Source organism: Myotis brandtii, unplaced genomic scaffold (assembly GCF_000412655.1).
Source record: "Myotis brandtii unplaced genomic scaffold, ASM41265v1 scaffold125, whole genome shotgun sequence".
Classification (NCBI taxonomy): domain Eukaryota; kingdom Metazoa; phylum Chordata; class Mammalia; order Chiroptera; family Vespertilionidae; genus Myotis; species Myotis brandtii.
The window spans coordinates 14,281,819-14,300,194 of record NW_005354385.1 but is presented as its reverse complement, the minus strand read 5'-3'; the positions used below and the strand labels follow the sequence as shown (position 1 = coordinate 14,300,194).

Below are 18,376 nucleotides of genomic sequence, written 5' to 3'. Positions count from 1 at the left end.
AAATAGAGTTGATCTTATACTTTTCTATAGTCCTATTTCAAGGCTGATTTTTTTAAAGAGCTTATCTAATTTTAATTATAGTATGTGTGTTTCTAATAAACCAATAACTCAAGATTTCTAGTAATTCATAAATTAAACAAAAATATGTAAAAATCTATTTAAAACATTTTCTGGATTCTCAACAATTTACTAGTGACAAATTGATTTTATGTTATATATGTTATTAAAGGAAATAAATAATACTGTGTGTATAGTGTAATAAAGATTTTTCTCTCTTTTTTTTCCCCCTAAGCTTTATGGTACAAGATGATTTTTCCTCCTCAATTTGACAGATCAAAGAAGTATCCCTTGCTAATTCAAGTGTATGTAATATTTTCTTTGGTGTAAAAATTATTTACTGAAAATATGTTGGATTAAACACACATTTATGAGATAGAATGAACCACTCTCTTTAGTAAGATTTCCTATTGATGCTGTTTTTATATATTCCTCCACTAATAAGAGTAAATAAAATATGGCTATTTAAATAGATTGAGGAAGTTTTAAGATTTTAGATGGACTTGCTTGCATTTGCTGTGTTGAATTTCCTTTGTATGGCAAATTGCCGAATGTGTCAGAATACCTTTGAGATAAATTGCAGCCAAAAAAAAAAATTATTGTAAATCATCTTAGCATCTTATGTAATTGAGTTAGAAATGAAATAAGGGAATGGAATACATTTAGTGGAATAACACCCAAAATCAGTGCTGACCTACACACAATTTGCTTAAAACACCATGCATTTTTTTTAGTATATCTTATGTCTGCTTTTAGCAAGTGGCAGGTGGCAGAAATGACGAAAAACCCACACATATTCCTTGAAATGCCAACCCTAGATGTATCCGTTTTGGGGAATAGGAGAGGCTGTGTCCCAAAACAACTTCCTCATAGCAAACCTCTGGGGAAAATCCTGGTCCTCTCTTGATTTTGAGCCAGTTCTAATGCCACTGTTATTGAAATCTTATCACACAAATGTACTGGGAAGTACTAAAGGCAATTCTTGGCCATGATGGGAAGTTGAGTTTTACAAAGGAATCAGAGATTCTATTTTTTCTTTCCTGTAGGTATGGTGGTCCCTGCAGTCAGAGTGTAAGGTCTGTATTTGCTATTAGTTGGATATCTTATCTTGCAAGTAAGGAAGGAATAGTCATTGCCTTGGTGGATGGTAGAGGAACAGCTTTCCAAGGTGACAAACACCTGCATGCAGTGTATCGAAAGCTGGGTGTGTATGAAGTTGAGGACCAGATCACAGCTGTCAGGTGAGCACCTGTCATTCAGGCAGAAATTGATGTGCGACAAAAGTCATGCAATTACTATTAGGTTTCTCATCTTTAATGACTTAATTCTTTTTTGTCTATTTTTATATTGTCTATTTTTCCAACTTCATCTAAAGCTATCATTAATCTTAAAGGGATATTTTTGTCCAAGATGAGAAAAATAGTATTCATGGAAGAGAGCTGATAAATGTGTAGAAAAGGGATTCATAGTGATAGTGACAAATACTCTCTTTTGATGTTTGTTATTCTTATATCCTTTCATTTATTAACATGCCTCACAATAGCAGAAAATTGTGTATAATTCTAGGGATGGTCTGTGGGAAACCAAACAGCTGAATTTGCCAAGTATTGTGGATTCTAACTCACAAATTTAGGAGTTGGTCAAGATTTCATCAGCACTCTATACCTATAGATGTTAAACATTTATTTGTAATAAGCCAGCTGTGAAGCACGGTTGTATTAGCATAAAAGTGTTTCCTTATTTTCATTTGAAAAAAGTTCATTTACATTACAGAAATTATATGATGAAAACATTTAGAGAAAAGACAGGTTTATGACCTGAGTCCTTCTTCTCAACTACATTCTCAACCACAATTTATGGATCAATCATCTTTTCCTCTAAAAAAAACACACAAATTATAGTCATCAATATTGTTGCTTATTTGAAAACACTGTTCAGGATTTTTCTGGATATTTCTCTATAGTTGTTGGGTTTCTATTATTATTGGTGTGAGTAGATGAAGGTAGACAATAGTAGTTTATAAATGTAAAAGCGAACACAGGCTGACGGCACTCTTAGTCACACTGTGTCACACCAAATAGCAATTTAGAAAATTCATTAGTACATTTCTTTGATCATCTTAATGTTATTAATAGTCATTGATTTCATTCAGCATATACAACACAGATTGTATTTTACATCTAGGAGCCAGGCCCAGACAACACTTTTCTGTATTTTGTCTGTAATCAAAGCAGAAAAGTTTAGACTCAAAAGTAATTATTTTTTAAAATAGAAAAGTAATCATAACCCATATGTTTTCCAATTTTTCTTCCATTCTGTGAACAGTAATACACACAAAAAATTTGATTAAAAACAGACTCTGAGTAAAATCTTACAAATCAGTAAGTAGATTATCAAATAACACTTCACAATCGGTAGGGCATCATTCATGCCTACATTGTAGGAAGTTCCATCTTTCTTATGAATCCAGATTTTTTACCTTTCTGCTATTAACCTTGGGAGAGTCTTCTGCCTGATGGAGAGAAATAGAAGAGATAGTTCAAAGAAAAACTCCACAGGGAGATAAGTTTCTCATATAAAGACTATGGTGTACCTTACCGGGAATATTAACACAGTTGTCAGCATTATAGACCTAATTCTTTTCACACTTCAGTTCAAATCTATTTGTATTTAAACCATGCAATAAACACCAATGACAGGTAATCCTGGGACCACATCAAAAGATAGAGATGTAAATTATGCCTCACTTGTAATCAATTAGATATTTTCCAAAATTCATAGAGCTAAAAAGTGGTTTGTTTTGGCATTGGTTAAAAAACAATCCCATGATCATCATTTTATCACCACAACATACCAATAACAACAAAATTTGACATTATATTTTTGTGCATTTATTTTCCACCAAAAATGTAGCATTCAAATTTAAGAATACCCCAAGAAACAACACAGATAGCTTCTTAATGTGTCCCTTGGATGGAATGGAAATGTAAACCTGAAGCCCATGTAGAAACCTTAAAAAATGTTGTTATTTCTGATGTTCAACACACAGCACAAGAAGCCAAAAAGTCTACTGCTTTTCACAATAACATAAATAAATGTCTTTGGCATTTAGAATTACAGGTGGACCAACCAGTGGCAGTAATTGGCTACCTTTATCTCCAGGGAACTATTTTTAGAATGGAACCTAAAGAAGGTCTCCTACTATAGATCAGGCAAATGGTCACTCATTTACTCAGCCACTCAACAAGATCAACTATTAATACATGCCATTGAAATACACTCTGTATAAAAGTGTGCAGTTTACAATCTCTAGTTTCAATGTACTTACAATCTTTGTAAAGTGGTTAAACCACCTACACACTAAAGGGATAGCATTGCTGTTCAATAAAACTTTCAGTAAACACCCTAGTGAACAAGAGATAGCTACGTGGTCCACACCAAGGACATACGCAACAGTGAAGATGCCAGTTGGGGCTGGCCTTGGCTTTGCTTGAAACTATTGTTCTGCATAAGTGACAGGGAAGCCTTGGAACCCAATGCTTTGAGAAAACAAAGGCTAAAAAAGATAGATTTATAATGATAATCCTGGAATAACTCTGCCACAGGTTTCCCCAAGAAGTGTTTTAGGAATCTGACACTGCATGTCTGACTTAGGGAACTGGGATTACAATCCCTCTGTGGTAACCCTCAAATTACCTCCCCCCCAAAAGAATGAAATTTGACCCTGTGAATCTCTTATAAAATTCAATCTGGCTAAATTTTTACATACTAAAAGAAAATTATATATATATGCTTGGAAACAACAGTAAATTCTAGTCAGGGTCAAAAAAGATTCAAACAAAGAAAAGCAAGGGGAAAAAAGTTTAAAAAGAAAATGCACAACCTCACAACTTTTGACTACACAAAGGAAATCTTTCAAAGGAGATGCTTGTGAGGTCAGAGAATAAGTAAAACTGGAATCTGCTTTCTTCGAGCTTCTCTGCAAATGTTACATATGTGAGAGCCAAAAATTCTGGTAGATATAGAGTCAACTCTGCTCATTTGGGATATATTCGGCATTTTTTACATTCCCACGATTTGGAAATGTTATATAACTTGAGGTTAATAATAAGGAAGAATTATGCGATAAAAATATATCATACTATTATACTTGGTATCAATAAGAGCATTTCTAAAATAAAATAATAATTGATCACTAGAATTCCAAGTTGACCTTTGGTCTAGGGCTATTTTTTATGAGAGAAAAGTTGTAAAGTTCAGTCCAGCATCCCAAATTAGAAAAACATGCTTTTTCATTTGTTACTAACATTTTGTTGATTTAACCACATTATCAACAGTGTTTCTGATAACCCTTCTGGAAGCTCTTTAGAATTTGGAGGTACGTTTTATAGAGCCTTGTTGGTCCCAAAGTGCTCATATTATCTAGGTAACCTTTAACCTAGTCCTGCCACATTAAGTGTTAATGTTTCATTTCCATGTTAACTATTGCGCTATCACTTCCTATGAACGTCATCGTTTCAGAATACACCTAGGAAGGGAGCTGTTAAAAATTTCCTGTTCCCATGTATCACCTGTTATTTGCTTTTACCCCAGATGCGAGGTTATATGATTGCTAGCTTCTGGGAGATCATAAAAATCGCGATTGTTTTTATGGCTCAGAACTGTCTTCAAGCAGTAGTGGCAAGCTTACTTTTTTAACAAAGGAAGTGAACCTTTTCTTCTTTCATTGGATTTTTGGAGTTGGAGGAAGAATTGCCAAAATGCCACAATTGGCTGCACATTTTCTCTGCTTTACCATGAACGGCATCCGCACAGGTAGCAATTTTCCATTTGCTACTGCATTTCCTCCCTGTACACGCCTCAGTGTCCCTCAAAGTCGGTGTTGGGTAAGCTGTGACTGACGGGGCTTCTTCCCATCTGTTTGTCCCGGGCATGTACCCAGCTCCTCTGCGCACTGGAGATGCACACGTCGAATCAATGCAATGAGCAACATGGTCACTGTAGAGAAGCTCAGGGTTTCAACTACTGAAAATCACTCCATCCTGCCTGAGGAGAAGAGCCAGAAAGAGCACTAACATAGCTGAAAGGAACAAAAAAAATGTGTTTTTCTGGGGGCATGTCTGTCACTCTGCCTCCTCCTCTCCTTCCCATTACTGTTGCATCCTGGCCTCTGCAATGGCTCGTCCAGTTTGCCTTTTTCTCCCTCTGCTTCCGTGTCTCTGAGAGTTTCCTGAGTTTTTAATCACACCATTCCCGAAATAAATCACAACTTCTCTGGAACACCAGCCCTCAAGGGAGCATGGGATAAATTAGACTAAAAAAACATTGTGTGTGTGTGTGTGTGTGTGTGTGTGTGTGTGTGTGTGTGCCAACCTTGCAAAGTTACATTTCTGAGGGCTTCCCATGACTTTTAAAGGTTGCCCTTCAGCATGCCCCTTGTTCCTAAGGAGAGATTTATTTTCAAAATAGTTTTCAAATGGAGGCTCTTCTGTGATGGAGCTCAACTGAACCATGTCCATGTGCTAAAAGATACACATCATTGTTCATACCATGATAAACTGAGGGTACTGAAGTATGAAATGGGAGAGGGATGGATATTTTCCCATGGGTGGCTGTGACCAAAAATGAGATGGTGATTATCACTAATATCTAAGCAAACAAGGGCATGATAAAATAAATACAATTTTAAAAAGCAACAACAAAAATATTATTTTCAAAAGCTGGGGATTTGGAAATATGGCCCTAGTCATTGTGTCACTACCCTTTGTGGTACTGTGAGCCTCTCTTGACCTTTCTGAGTTGCACATAACTCACCCACACACTTAGGTTATGAGGCCTTCCAGCCCTGAAAAACACTACTCGATAGATGTACATTGGAGTCTAGAGGATCCTCTTATCTTTTGCAGAAAACATGATAATATTCTTTTAATTATTTGTAAATGCAGCCTGATTATGCATGTGTTTAAACAAAGAAAATGTAGCGCTTCTATTAAGTTTTCGAATTAAATATGCTTGTGTAATGAAGTAAATGTCATGTGTACACACTTAAAATTCTAAAAATTTGTTTCTTTTACTTTAGAAAATTCATAGAAATGGGTTTCATTGATGAAAAAAGAATAGCCATATGGGGCTGGGTGAGTTGTTTTATATGTTTTATGCTTGTTATTCAGTTCAGCAATCATCATTTTCTAAATTGTTCGCTTATAAGATTTCTCATGAAATGTTAATGTTGCAACATAATTTAATCTGTCAATGAAAACAGTCAAGTTTAATAATCTGGGCTTCAAAGTGATGGCTATAATTGTTTGTTTCTCCCCCCCCCCAATCATTTCATTTCTTCCCTGTATAGCAAATTAACTCATGATTAACACATTTCTACTTAATTTTTTGGTATTATATTATATTTTACTAGACTGATCCATATTTATTTGAGGTTGAATTCCCTTTGTCATATTCAGGTTAATACATATCTTTTATTTTATATTTCATCATTTTATTTTTATGAAAATCTAAGCTAAAGTTTGAAATTATAGAAACATTCAGAATATAAATTCCCTAGAATCTTTTTTATCCAAGTCATATCTTATTTGATTTGGGGGTAAGGGGTAATCAAATTTTTTTACCAAACCTAATGTTAATTTGTGCTAGCTACAGGTCCTGGCAATAATTTCCCATCTCTAAGGAACTGTGCCGGTCTTTAAAAGGAAGTAGCAAAAGTTATCAGTTATGGGAAATAAAGCCACTAAAAAGTTTAGAGAAATATTGCAAAGGATTTAATTTGCCCACTATAAATTATGATAATTACTCTTCAAGAAAGATTTCCTATTTCACTTTTTGGTCTGAATTTGTATATTTGCAAGTCAATTTGCAGCCATTTGTGCTTGCGTTGTTTTTCTTGGCTGTTTTCTGTGAGAGCGGCCTGCACACGATGGAGGGAATGAAACCCAATATTGAAGGGAATCTGCAGAATTCAGCGCAAGTCTCAGCTCAGTGACCAGATGAAGAGCTGTTGTGAATTTGTGGAAAGTTGTTACTTCAGGCCATTTGGTGCTTCTTAAAACCATCAAATGTTAAGTATCTAAACAGAATGGGATTCAAAGGGTGTAAGTAAATAAAATACTTTATGGTGAAATATTTCAGATAAGACCCTTCCTACCATCCATTTTTATGAAGTTTTCTAAAGTAAAGCTTTGAAAGATTCAAATTTCAAGCTGAATACTCACATATAATCATTAACATTTCTCTTAGAATTTTACTATGCTTTTATTATAGGCTTTGAAATAACCATAAAGTAAAACTTTTAATTTCATTTCTGGAAGATTCTAAGGATTAATTTGGTAGAGAACTATCTATGTGGGATGATTTTAGGAACCCACTCATCACCCAAAGATACATCCATATCAGTCTGAAATTCTTCAATAAGAGATTTTCACCATATCCGTGAAATGGTTCTGGAAGAAATTGTATATTAGGCCCCCTTTATTGCTTACTTTCCAACATGGCAGTGATTGTGAGGTAAACCCTGAAAGCATGTGTGGGAGAAGAAATGAGTAAACTGCTAAGGGATATAACACTTGAGCAGCCCCTAAAATCAGCAGGAAGACCTGGGAGTTCCTGAAGGAAAAAGACCTTAACACTGTACTGGTTTTATTAGTTCTTTAAGTTTAAGACCAATTCATATTTATTAATCCATCCATCTTATCGTTGACTCATTCATTCTTCCTTCCATGTACAAAAATGTTAGTGGATCTCAACTAGATCCTCTATTGGGTTCTTTAGAGGATGAAAAGATGAGTAAGTTATCTCCCTGGACCTCTAATAGAGAACACAGAGAGTAAGAAAAGAATTGCTCAGGAAACGTTCCAAGTGTTGGGAGAGATAAAACTTGTGGAGAACACCAGGGAGAAGAGTGGTTAATTCTTGCTGAGAGCTCAGGAGAGATTCAGAAAGGAGGTAGCATTAGAGCCTGATGGAAAGAAGTTAGTGAAGGGGCATTCCAGGCAGAGTGAAGACAACATTGCCCAGGTCCTAAGGTAACAAAGAGTATGGCCTGTGGGGGGGACCCTGAGTTGGTTAGGAATGCCTGAAATTTTAGAAAATTTAGAAATATAAGGTGTATGATGAATAAGGTGTAGGTGCATCTGAGTAGATAGGTAGCCATGAACCAGAAGTCCTTTTAGGCCACATAAAGGAGAATGGGCTTTATCCATGGCTCTGTGACATGTTTCTCTTCTCATTTTCCTATGTCTCTATGGTCATGACAATCCACTCATTCTTTAATTGTTGGTGTTTTCTCTGGGTCTGAGCTTGGTTCTCATTGTTCTTCATTTCCTTGGGGAAACCCATGTAGTTTCAAGGATAATGACAAGTGCCAGATCCCACTTCTCTCTTCTGAGCTCCACCTTTCAAATACCTGCTGATCACCTCTTGAAAATGTCATGAAGGGGCCTCAAGCTTAACTTGCTCAAGCTAAGCTTGTAGTAGTCTACTTTAAAACAAGTCCTCATCTTTATTAAGGACCTCACCACACACCTAGTCATCCAAGTCATTAAGTTCAGAGCTGTTTTCAACTTCCCCTGCTCCCTGACTCCAAACATTCTTGGTTAGTAAATTCTGTCAATTCTACCTTCAAACATTGAAATCTTTTATCATCCCCACTGACATTGCCATAGTTCTTCATGTTATTTAGGCCAGAGCTTCTCAAATTTGGGCTGCATGTGTATTACCTGGAGAACATATTAAACCCAGTTTCCAGGGCCTTACTACCTGAGATGGTGATTCAGTACTCCAGGTGGAAGCCTGGGGGCTGCACTTCTAACAGGATCTCAGGTAAGGCTGATTCTTTTGGTCTATGGTCCATAGGTTGTGTGGTACCAGTTTAACTATTCCAATTGGTTGCGTGGTACCAGTTTGCTATTCTTAACTAGCCTCACTGCTTTGGACTCACAAACTTCAATATTTCTAATGAGGTTATTGTTACAAAGCACAACTCTTAACAAGTTGCTTTTCTGCTTATATATTTCATAGGGTTCACTCTATTACATTGACCTCACTCTAGTGCCCAAACATATTTCCTTGCATGCGAGGTCCTTGACAAACTGGTTGCAGCCTAATTTTCCAGTCTCATCTCTCTTTACTTTTCCCTGCACCTGTTTAATAGTTTGATTTATGTCTGTTTTTCCTAGTTCTAGTGATTTTGTTAGTTCTGTTCCCTATACCTGTCCACTCTTTTCTTCTATTCCCCATCTATTCCTCAACCCACAATGGATAATTCTGACTTGTTCTTTAAGACCTAACTCACATATGACATGTTTTGTGCTCGAATAGATCTTTATACTGCTCTTATAGGAATTACAATGCTTTGTCTGTCTCTTGGTTTTTCCCATAAGAATGTAAGCTCATCAAAGGAATGGACTTTGTCTTTTATTTAGCTTTGTTTTTCAAATGCTTAGCACAATGCTTGACCATGTCACACATCAATGATGTTGTTTATACTGAATTTAACCTTATAAGTCAATGTTTCCTCAAATGTGTTCTATTAGTGACAAGAAACTTTTCAAGAAAAGGTCCTCTGGTTTAATAATTTGGTAAATTATAAATTCTAAATAATAGAGCCTATAGACTTTAGGAAAGGAGTAGTAAAGAATCCTGTTAGCCCTAGCCAGTTTGGCTCCATGGATAGAGCCTCGGCCTGCAGACTGAAGGGTCCCAGGTTCAATTCCAGTCAGAGGCACATGCCTGGGTTGTGGGGTCAATCCTTAGTATGGAGTGTGCAGGAGGCAGCCAATCAATGATTCTCTTTCATTATTGATGTTTCTATCTCTCTATCTCTCCCCCTTCCTCTCTGAAATCAATAAAAATATATTTAAAATATATAAAAAAGAATGCTGTTAAATTTTGTGTAATACAGTATTACCAAAAACTATTTATTTGAGAAGTGCTCTGGAACTCAATAGAGAGTGGAATTGGTGTATCAGAAAGATTCTGGCTACAAAGTAAAGAGTGGTCTGTGGTGCGGGGAGGGAGTGGGCTAAGGAGTGAGGCAACAAGTAATACTGGCAACCAATACCAAGGGCCTGGATTTAGGCAGCGAAGTAGGGGGTGTGAAGAGGTCTTAGCTCTGAGTGCTCTTCTATGGTATGGGAAATTGGAGAGGGAAGAGAGGAAGACACTGAGAATGACCATGAGGGTTATTTGGCTATTATTGTGTTCCATATTTGGGAAGGAACTTTCTGATTCCTCAAAGTGTTAGGCATGTTAACGGTCTGAGAAATGTACTATAGCTAACCACACAACATTTTTTGAAGTCAATTGGTCAATAAGCTGCAAATCCTGTTTCCTTCCCCTATCCAGATTAAGAAGAGGAGAGGAGGAATTTTTATCTTACCCTTTCATTTTTTTCTGGCTCACACAAACCAAAGTCCAGTCCTGTTTTTAGCTACTTATTATCCACTATGCCCTCAGTACTGTGCCTAGGAAGTGTCTGCTGTGACAGAGGTGTTTAACTGGGCAGTTTTGTCCCTCAGATGACATCTGTCACTGTCTGGAGAGATTTTGGTTGTTACAACTGGGGTGGTACTACTGGCATCTAGTGAAGAGACACCAGGGATGCTGTTAACTATCCCACAATGCACAGACAGATCCCACAAAAAAAGATCTGTCCAACCCCAAGTGTCAATAGCACTGAGGTTGCAAAACCCTGGTTTATGGAACAAAACTTGGAGCAATTATTTTCTGATGATTTGAAGAACAGTGGGGGGTTTGCCTAAATTATTAGAATAACAACCTCATTTATGGGATTTGCTTTGTTAATATAGGCCTAGCCAGGTGGTGTTGAATAAGCATTAGTGCATGATTTAATCTTAGTTCCTTTCTCTTCCAGTGACTAATTATAAGCGATTTGAATTGCTATGTGTGATCAACGATGTAAAAGTAGGACAAATGCACCTCTAATGAGACTACATTAGATTCTAAACTTAAAGCTCCCCACAGCATTTGCTCTAGTGTAGGGATGCAGAGGAAGTGGCATAGGTTGTAGAGCCAGGTGTCCTGGGGCTGATATCAGCTCTGCTGCTTACTGAATATATATATCTCCTCTAAGTTGACTCTGAGCCTCAAGTTTCCTCATCAGGAAATTCAGCAATAATTTCTTCACCACTAGGAAGGTTAGATGAATTAATAGGAAAGTCATATAGTAAGCCAATATATCCCTTCTGTGTTTTAGGTCATATTCCCAGTGCTGGGGATATGTTCATTAACAAGACAGATAAAAATCTCTACCTTTCTGGAGTTGGGAATGGTTGAAATACAATAAGAAAGATAAATAAGTAAAATATTTAGGTTATTAAAATGATGTTAAGTGCGCTGGAGGAAAGAAAAATCAAGAAACAAGCATGGTGTGCAGGGTTGATTGGTTTTTAGATTAGTAGGACAGGTGAGCCATGCTGATTTCTGGAGTAAGGGTATTCTAGGCAGAGAGTGGCATCATTTGCAAAAGTCCTGGGGCTAGATCATGTTTGGAGAGTTCAAAGAACATGAAGATGGGCAGTGAGCAAGGGGGAGGTGGGAGGTGGGAGGTGGGAAAAAGGAGACAGTGTGTGGGACCACAAAGACCTTTGCAATACGTTGGCCATACAAACATTAGCTCATTGTTATTGCCTGTAGGTAAAATGTTCCAATGTGCATTATAGTTCACATAAGAATATTCCATAAACCCCTAAAAATTCTGTGCCCTTCTAAAAATGTTTTAAAGACATCCTTCATTTAAGCAAAATGGCAAGGCGTCTAAGTGCAAAGGACAAACTTCTAGAATTCTCATGGCCAATCTGCTCCGTGGGTTCTTTTCTTGTGGCAGCCACCCACTCTGCCTTGGAGCCCCACCCCTGGGAAAGCAGAAAAAAGTTAACTCTGGTGTTTTTCTCCCTCTTCCTTTGTACAGAGGAATAAGCTTAGCGAGGCTGCCTGAGAATTTAAAGTAGACCTTCTTTTGTTGTGCTGCCACTATAGTTTTGTTCTTGCACATTCTTAGAGACAGTTTGCATTCATCCTGAAAACATGGACATTTTATTTAGATACAGTACTATTATCTAATCCCTGAGTAGATACAGATTAAGAATTTCTAAGATTTTGAACAGCAATGTTCAAAAACCTTTTGCTCTATGCAAATGCTTTCAATTTTCCATCTCACTCCATGCTATTTCCTGTTCTGGAGCATAGAAGAGGAGAGGCAGGACCCAGCATTGTTATTTGCAGTGAACACACTTTCCCAATAAAACCATAAGCAACAATGAACTTAAGCTTACTCTACTCTCACTCGAACCTACAATTAAGAAGGAAGGAAAGATCTTCTGTTTCAGTAATAATTGTTGCTAACCTACTCATCAAAACAAAACATTTGGGTATTAGAGGTGAAAGCTTGAACTTGATAGTGATTTTCACTTACCAAAATGATTTTGCAGCCCAAGTGTTTCTCCTGTTTTTAAAATATATTTCCCCTATTGTAACATGTTTTCGTTTTTCTCCATGTAGAACAAAAAGAGCCCATGGTAGAATCAGAACTGCCTCTTTTATTCTGTGTTTCAGAGTCAAGGGTCTCAGTAAAAGTTCCAGCAGCTGGAAACATAAAACTGTAAACTAGGTAGAGAGTTCTGTCTTTAACTATTGCATTCAGCAAGATTGCTTAGCTTATTCCCCCATTTCATGTGTTTTGTGGATTAAGATTAGGCCCCTGGCACTTACCTGCTGCCATTGTCACATTTGTCTGTCCGTCTGTCCATCTGGCCATCTGTCTTGCTCTGTAGAGTTCTCACTCTCACTCTTTCACTCTCTCTAAAGACAGACTTTTCTGTACCAAAAGGTGGTAGGATCTCTCCTGACCTGAGGGAAATGATTTCCAAAAATTTGTGGTAATAATATTTTAATAATATTTGTGGTACGTCCTTAGTTGGAGGCTTACACTGTCCTCTTATGTCTTGTGGGGATGTCCCAGCACTGGGGCAAGAATAGCACCAAGACTCGCTTCCTAATCTAGCATGCACACACGTGTGTGTGTGTGTGTGTGTGTGTGTGTGTGTGTGTGTGTGTGTGTAGGGGGTGTTTCATGCTCTAGAACACTGCTTAATCCACATTCCCAGGAGAAGTACCATTCCCAGCTGTGCATACAGATTAGGGAGAGATGTGACCTTATGGTGATGCTCTGCTTCTTTCTTCATTTTTTAGAAAAAGGTTCACGTTTCTGAGCAACATGGACAGACAGCTCCTTCTGTTCTTAGAGTCCCTTTTCTGAATTACCTATTGATTCTCAGGGAAGAAAAGTGATGAAAGCTAAACCTGCTCTTGACTCTGACATTTGTATTTCCGTGTGTATTTCTTTGTTTTTCTGTTATATTTGTGAGAGGGTGTGTAAAAATGTTTAAAACACTATGGTTTTACCTTCTTTGAGCTGCCTTGCCAGAAATCCTTAATTCAGAATATGCAACACGACATTATACACAGACCCTGGCCATGTCTTAAACAATCTAGAAGGTTCTTATGTCATTACCTTGTTGTTCTGTTATGAAAATTAGTAAATACACAGACACAAGTTCTGCCTCACAGGACTTTTGCAAACTATGGGAAGTAGCTTGCATTTACATTTTGGGAATAATCTTTTTTGGTGCATTTCTTTTAAGTCAAATCCTGTTTTTGCTGTAGCAAAGCCCTGGTTGGAAAAATATAGAAGAGAGAGGGGGAAAAAAGAAATGTTTGCAGAAAAATTACAATTATATCTTCTTTTAAACTGCTCCTACCATGTTCTGATCAACACGCCAAGTATTTGTCATTTACTAGGGATGAAATTAGTCACGTCTGGTGGGGCTTGCTGCCAAGGGTGTAAGGTAGACATTTAACCTACCCTATCCATGTTCCCCAGCTCCCATCAGCACTTATTGTGAGTAAAGTTGCTGTAAAAATATAGAGGAGAATTTCTGAAAGGAAATGTGGGACTAACTCATACCAATGTCTCCACAGTCCTACGGTGGTTATGTTTCATCACTGGCCCTTGCATCCGGAACTGGTCTTTTCAAATGTGGGATAGCGGTAGCTCCAGTCTCCAGCTGGGAATATTATGGTATGGCAACATTTCATAAACATTGCCGCGAAAGCATTTAACACATAATTACTCTATATTTGAGGTTGCTAGGAAAACAAATTATGCAGTAAAATTTACCCCAGCATCACCGGGGAAATACAATGTATAAACAAGATTATTTATATGATTCAATATAATCGTGTTGTAACAATTTAAGACATTTTAGAGTGGGGAGGACTTTTCCAAAATCCAATATATCTTCTTCTCTCAATAATTATTGCTCCTCCTGCTGAACCAAACTTTTAAAATCAGAGCGAATTGTGTTTCTGCAGACACAGTTGCAGCATAGCTGGCTTCTAAGCACATCCTATACCAAGTCCGATGAAGGCCAAGTAATTCATCTCTACACCACAATCTGCAGCTTACAGCTCCATTGCTTCAGAGATCAGAGCAATAACTATCTGTTCAAAAATTACACCTCTCTTGCTGCCTGTTTTTTATGATTCATATCAATGCAGATGACTATTTGGAATTAACTCTAATAATTTTACAAAAATGAGCTCTCATCAGACGCTCGTCCCTGTGTTGGGGTAGAAATGAGACAGTTGTGACTTGTAGGAAATCCTTATTCAGAAAAAAAATAATGTATATGTGTGCTGGGGGACAGATGTCTATCCCAGATTATTTATGACATGAAGGAGAGTAATACAGGTGGCTACATGTGTGATTTCTTTTAAATAAAATGAGGTCATTCCATGGGGTCATTTCTAGCTCAACATTCCCTCAAGGGACACACTTTGGGTAGAAGTGAAAAAGCTAAGAATCAACCCTTTCTAATGATAGATGCTCCCGTTTCCATAATCTCCTCGTCCATTCCCTCGCCAGCCCTACGGAGGGAAATTGTAGAGCAACAGCCTTGGGTGGAGCATCGCAGTAAAGGACGCAAGAACCTTCCTGAGCAGCTGCACGTGGGAGAACTGAGGAGCAGTTACCAAACCAGGGGGTCTCATGGGTCAATGAAACGATACTTACCCTATGCAAACAACATCTTCTTATATATTTTATAGCGTCTATCTACACGGAGCGATTCATGGGTCTCCCGACAAAGGATGATAATCTGGAGCACTATAAAGTAAGAATCTCTTGTGATATTTAGGTCATTAATTTATTTCAGATGTGCACAATAATTTTAAAGCTGTCATTCAGAGTGTTCACTTTTGCTGGGTCCCCAAAGAAGTATGATGATCTTTTGTTTGCTGCAAAACACCTCACTAGAAAGGAATTTACTCCTTTCGGATTTTATTCTTTCTTTTTCCATCCTCCCTCCCACCCCCAACCCCTCCACAGCTTGAGCAGGCATCATTTATGCCTAAGGTCTCACTCATATGTAACATATGACACATAAACTTTCAGTTTTTCAAACCAAGAATCAGATGGAGGTAATGCAAATGATGAAGAAAATGTGTTGCTCTGACTCTTAAATATTTATCAACCAAAGCAATACATAATTTCAGTATTGGTGCTAAGTCCATTGCACAATGATTTAGCTGGTTTTCTATTAGAACTTGCAGCAACTAAAATGTTAATTTTTCCTCTTTTCCAGAATTCAACTGTGATGGCAAGAGCAGAATATTTCAGAAATGTAGACTATCTTCTCATCCACGGAACAGCAGATGGTGAGGTTTAAGCAAGACTCTTACACATAAAAATACTGAGCCAGCATCACTTTGTTTAAGAAACATTAAGCATCCTCCTATGCCTGTGCTCAGGGTCAGTACCTAGGAGTCAGGGGCATTTCCATAAACGAGTGTGATTCCGCACTGCTGACAATGTCAACGGCATGACTAGATAATTGTTGGGTGTTCATTTCCAGGCAGTACATTGTCACTCTGCGCTTTCTGGTATTTAACAGCACTTTAACTCTCTCTCTCTTTGTTGCAGATAATGTGCACTTTCAAAACTCAGCACAGATTGCTAAAGCTCTGGTTAATGCGCAAGTGGATTTCCAGGCAATGGTACCTAATTTCCTTTCACTCATGTTCACGGCCTTAGACCCCTAAGCTAAAAGGAGGAATCTTATTGTTAATTCTTAATGGTTTTTTTTTTTACAAAGGACAAACAGGCAGAAGGGTAGAGTAGGCATAACATTAGCAAATGAATCTTGATCTTTCGTTAACTCCCTGGAGGACGCTAGGCAAGTCCTGGCCCCTCTGGTGGTCCCAGTTGAGTCCTGTATAAAATAAAGGCGTCCACAAGATTAGATCATCTAGCTCACACATCCAATAGTTTTGTGATCCTATATGCCAGGAGTCCCTGCAAAACCCGGGAGTCCCAAAGCAGCTAGAAGGTTCTGTTTATTCTGTAAGAAGCAAGCGCAGGAAGTTATCAGAAACCCCGAGGCTCCCTGAAGTCATGCTGCTCCACTCAGTTAGAGGATCTTTTCTTCCATGTGTCCTCAGCCCCTGGCACATATGTGGCCAACACAGGACTCCCGTTTTCACTGAGTGAATGACCGAATGAGCTCATTGTAAATTCCAGGTTGCATGAGGAATGGAAAATGAAAAAAGAGGAAAATAAAGTAAAAGCCAACGCAAAAGAGACAATCCCTAATGCCAATCCTTCCCCCTCTGAGGAAGCCTAAATTATTCCTCACTTGCTATATTAAACAAAATCCAGAAAAGGAAACCCCACCTTTTGGAAATTTGTTGTGTGTGTGTGTTTTTTAATAATGTGCAAAAGGTGAGGTGAGGTTTTCCCAGTCTTTTTTTTTAAAAAATATATTTTTATTGATTTCAGAGGAAAAGAGAGAGGGATAGATAAAAACATCAATGATGAGAGATAATCATTGATCAGCTGCCTGCTGCACGCCCCGCACTGGGGAGCAAGCCAGAAACCTGGGCATGTGCCCTGACCGGGAATCAAACCATGACCTCCTGGTTCAGAGGTCAATGCTCAACCACTGAGCCACACTGGCTGGGCTAGTTGTTTTAATTTTTTTATTGTCACCTCCCAAGGTAAATTCAATTTATAAGTTCATAGTATTACATCACGACCACTAGCTGCTTTTATTTAGTGAAAACAATAATCTTACCAACATCTCTCCTACAATAAAGTTTAAATCTATGGTATCATATTTCTGGTTTTGAAAATGACACTCTTTTTAACTCCTATAAAGGATGTTTATGTTGATACGTGTAGTGGATTTTCTGCCCCAGAGAGGAATTAGAGTCAGAGACTAAAAGCCTCATGGGATGTCTGCACTCGAAGGAACCTGAGGGAAATCAGATCCAACCCTCTCATTTTACAAATGAGGGAACCAAGCTCCAGACGAGCAGAGCAATGGACCCAGCGCCTGAGCTCTGGGATCCGTGTCTCCTGATCCCGGGGATGCTGGCCACTGGCAACGCTTAGCCACAGAGATCTAAGCTATAGTTTAAAGTAGACGAAACTGTCGTGAAGGTTAACAGATCTTTCAATCGTTCCACTCCAAATGCTTACATTTGTGTATTCGAGTGTTCTTAGGTAGAATTTCAACTATACTATTAGAAAAGTTAGCCAGGTCCTAGAGCCTAAAAAGGTCAAAGCATTGTGTGGAATAAGGCGGCTTCTTCCTTTTGTGTTTCAGTGGTACTCTGACCAGAACCATGGCATATCCGGCCTATCCATAAAGCATTTGTACACCCACATGACCCACTTCCTGAAGCAATGCTTTTCTTTGTCAGACTGAACACGGTGCCGATACAAGCCTGTATCACCATCTGAACACGTCAGATAAACGCCTCAGACTGTTTGCTTGTGTTACTCTTTATGCTGTTAAGTGTTGGTATAAACAAACAAGTGAATGTTGTTCGAATGGCTGGCGAAAAATTGGGTGGACTCCGGGGTTCAATGGAAATATTGTTTACATTTCTCTGTTACTCTGTGGAAGAAGAGAAAGGGGAGCCGGGCCTTTTGCTTCAGACACAGTATTGTATCACCTGCTTGAGGGGAAAATAAAGTCAGAAGTTCCGATGCTATTATCTTGTCTGTATTCATTGATTTCATGTTCCAGTCTCTATGGAAGAAAACAAGGGATTCTGCTAGGCAAGGGCGTGAGTACTATCAGGGTGGCTGGTTGTGACAGAGGAGGATGCGGGGCAGAGTGGGGTGTTTTGTAATGAGAACTCTAAAGCTGGCTCAGAGCACCCAATGGCATTGGGCAGAGATCGGTCAGAGAGGCACTGGGAGAGGAACTCTGATGTTGCAGCTATG

The 18,376-nt window shown here is 38.2% G+C and overlaps 1 protein-coding gene across 2 annotated transcripts in view; it reads left to right on the top strand.

Annotated features, from left to right (window-relative positions):
• The window catches only part of FAP (fibroblast activation protein, alpha), a 72,652-nt gene extending 54,511 nt beyond the window's left edge, over window positions 1–18,141 (top strand). For both annotated transcript variants that reach the window (XM_005859373.2, XM_014534132.1), the window contains 8 exons: window positions 293–362; window positions 1,104–1,298; window positions 6,137–6,191; window positions 14,065–14,164; window positions 15,193–15,257; window positions 15,729–15,801; window positions 16,067–16,140; window positions 17,751–18,141. In XM_005859373.2, coding sequence (XP_005859435.2) covers window positions 293–362; window positions 1,104–1,298; window positions 6,137–6,191; window positions 14,065–14,164; window positions 15,193–15,257; window positions 15,729–15,801; window positions 16,067–16,140; window positions 17,751–17,852 — 734 coding nt within the window. In that variant the 3' untranslated portion in view covers window positions 17,853–18,141. The remainder of the gene's footprint in view (window positions 1–292; window positions 363–1,103; window positions 1,299–6,136; window positions 6,192–14,064; window positions 14,165–15,192; window positions 15,258–15,728; window positions 15,802–16,066; window positions 16,141–17,750) is intronic.
• The last annotated feature ends 235 nt before the right edge of the window (window positions 18,142–18,376 follow it).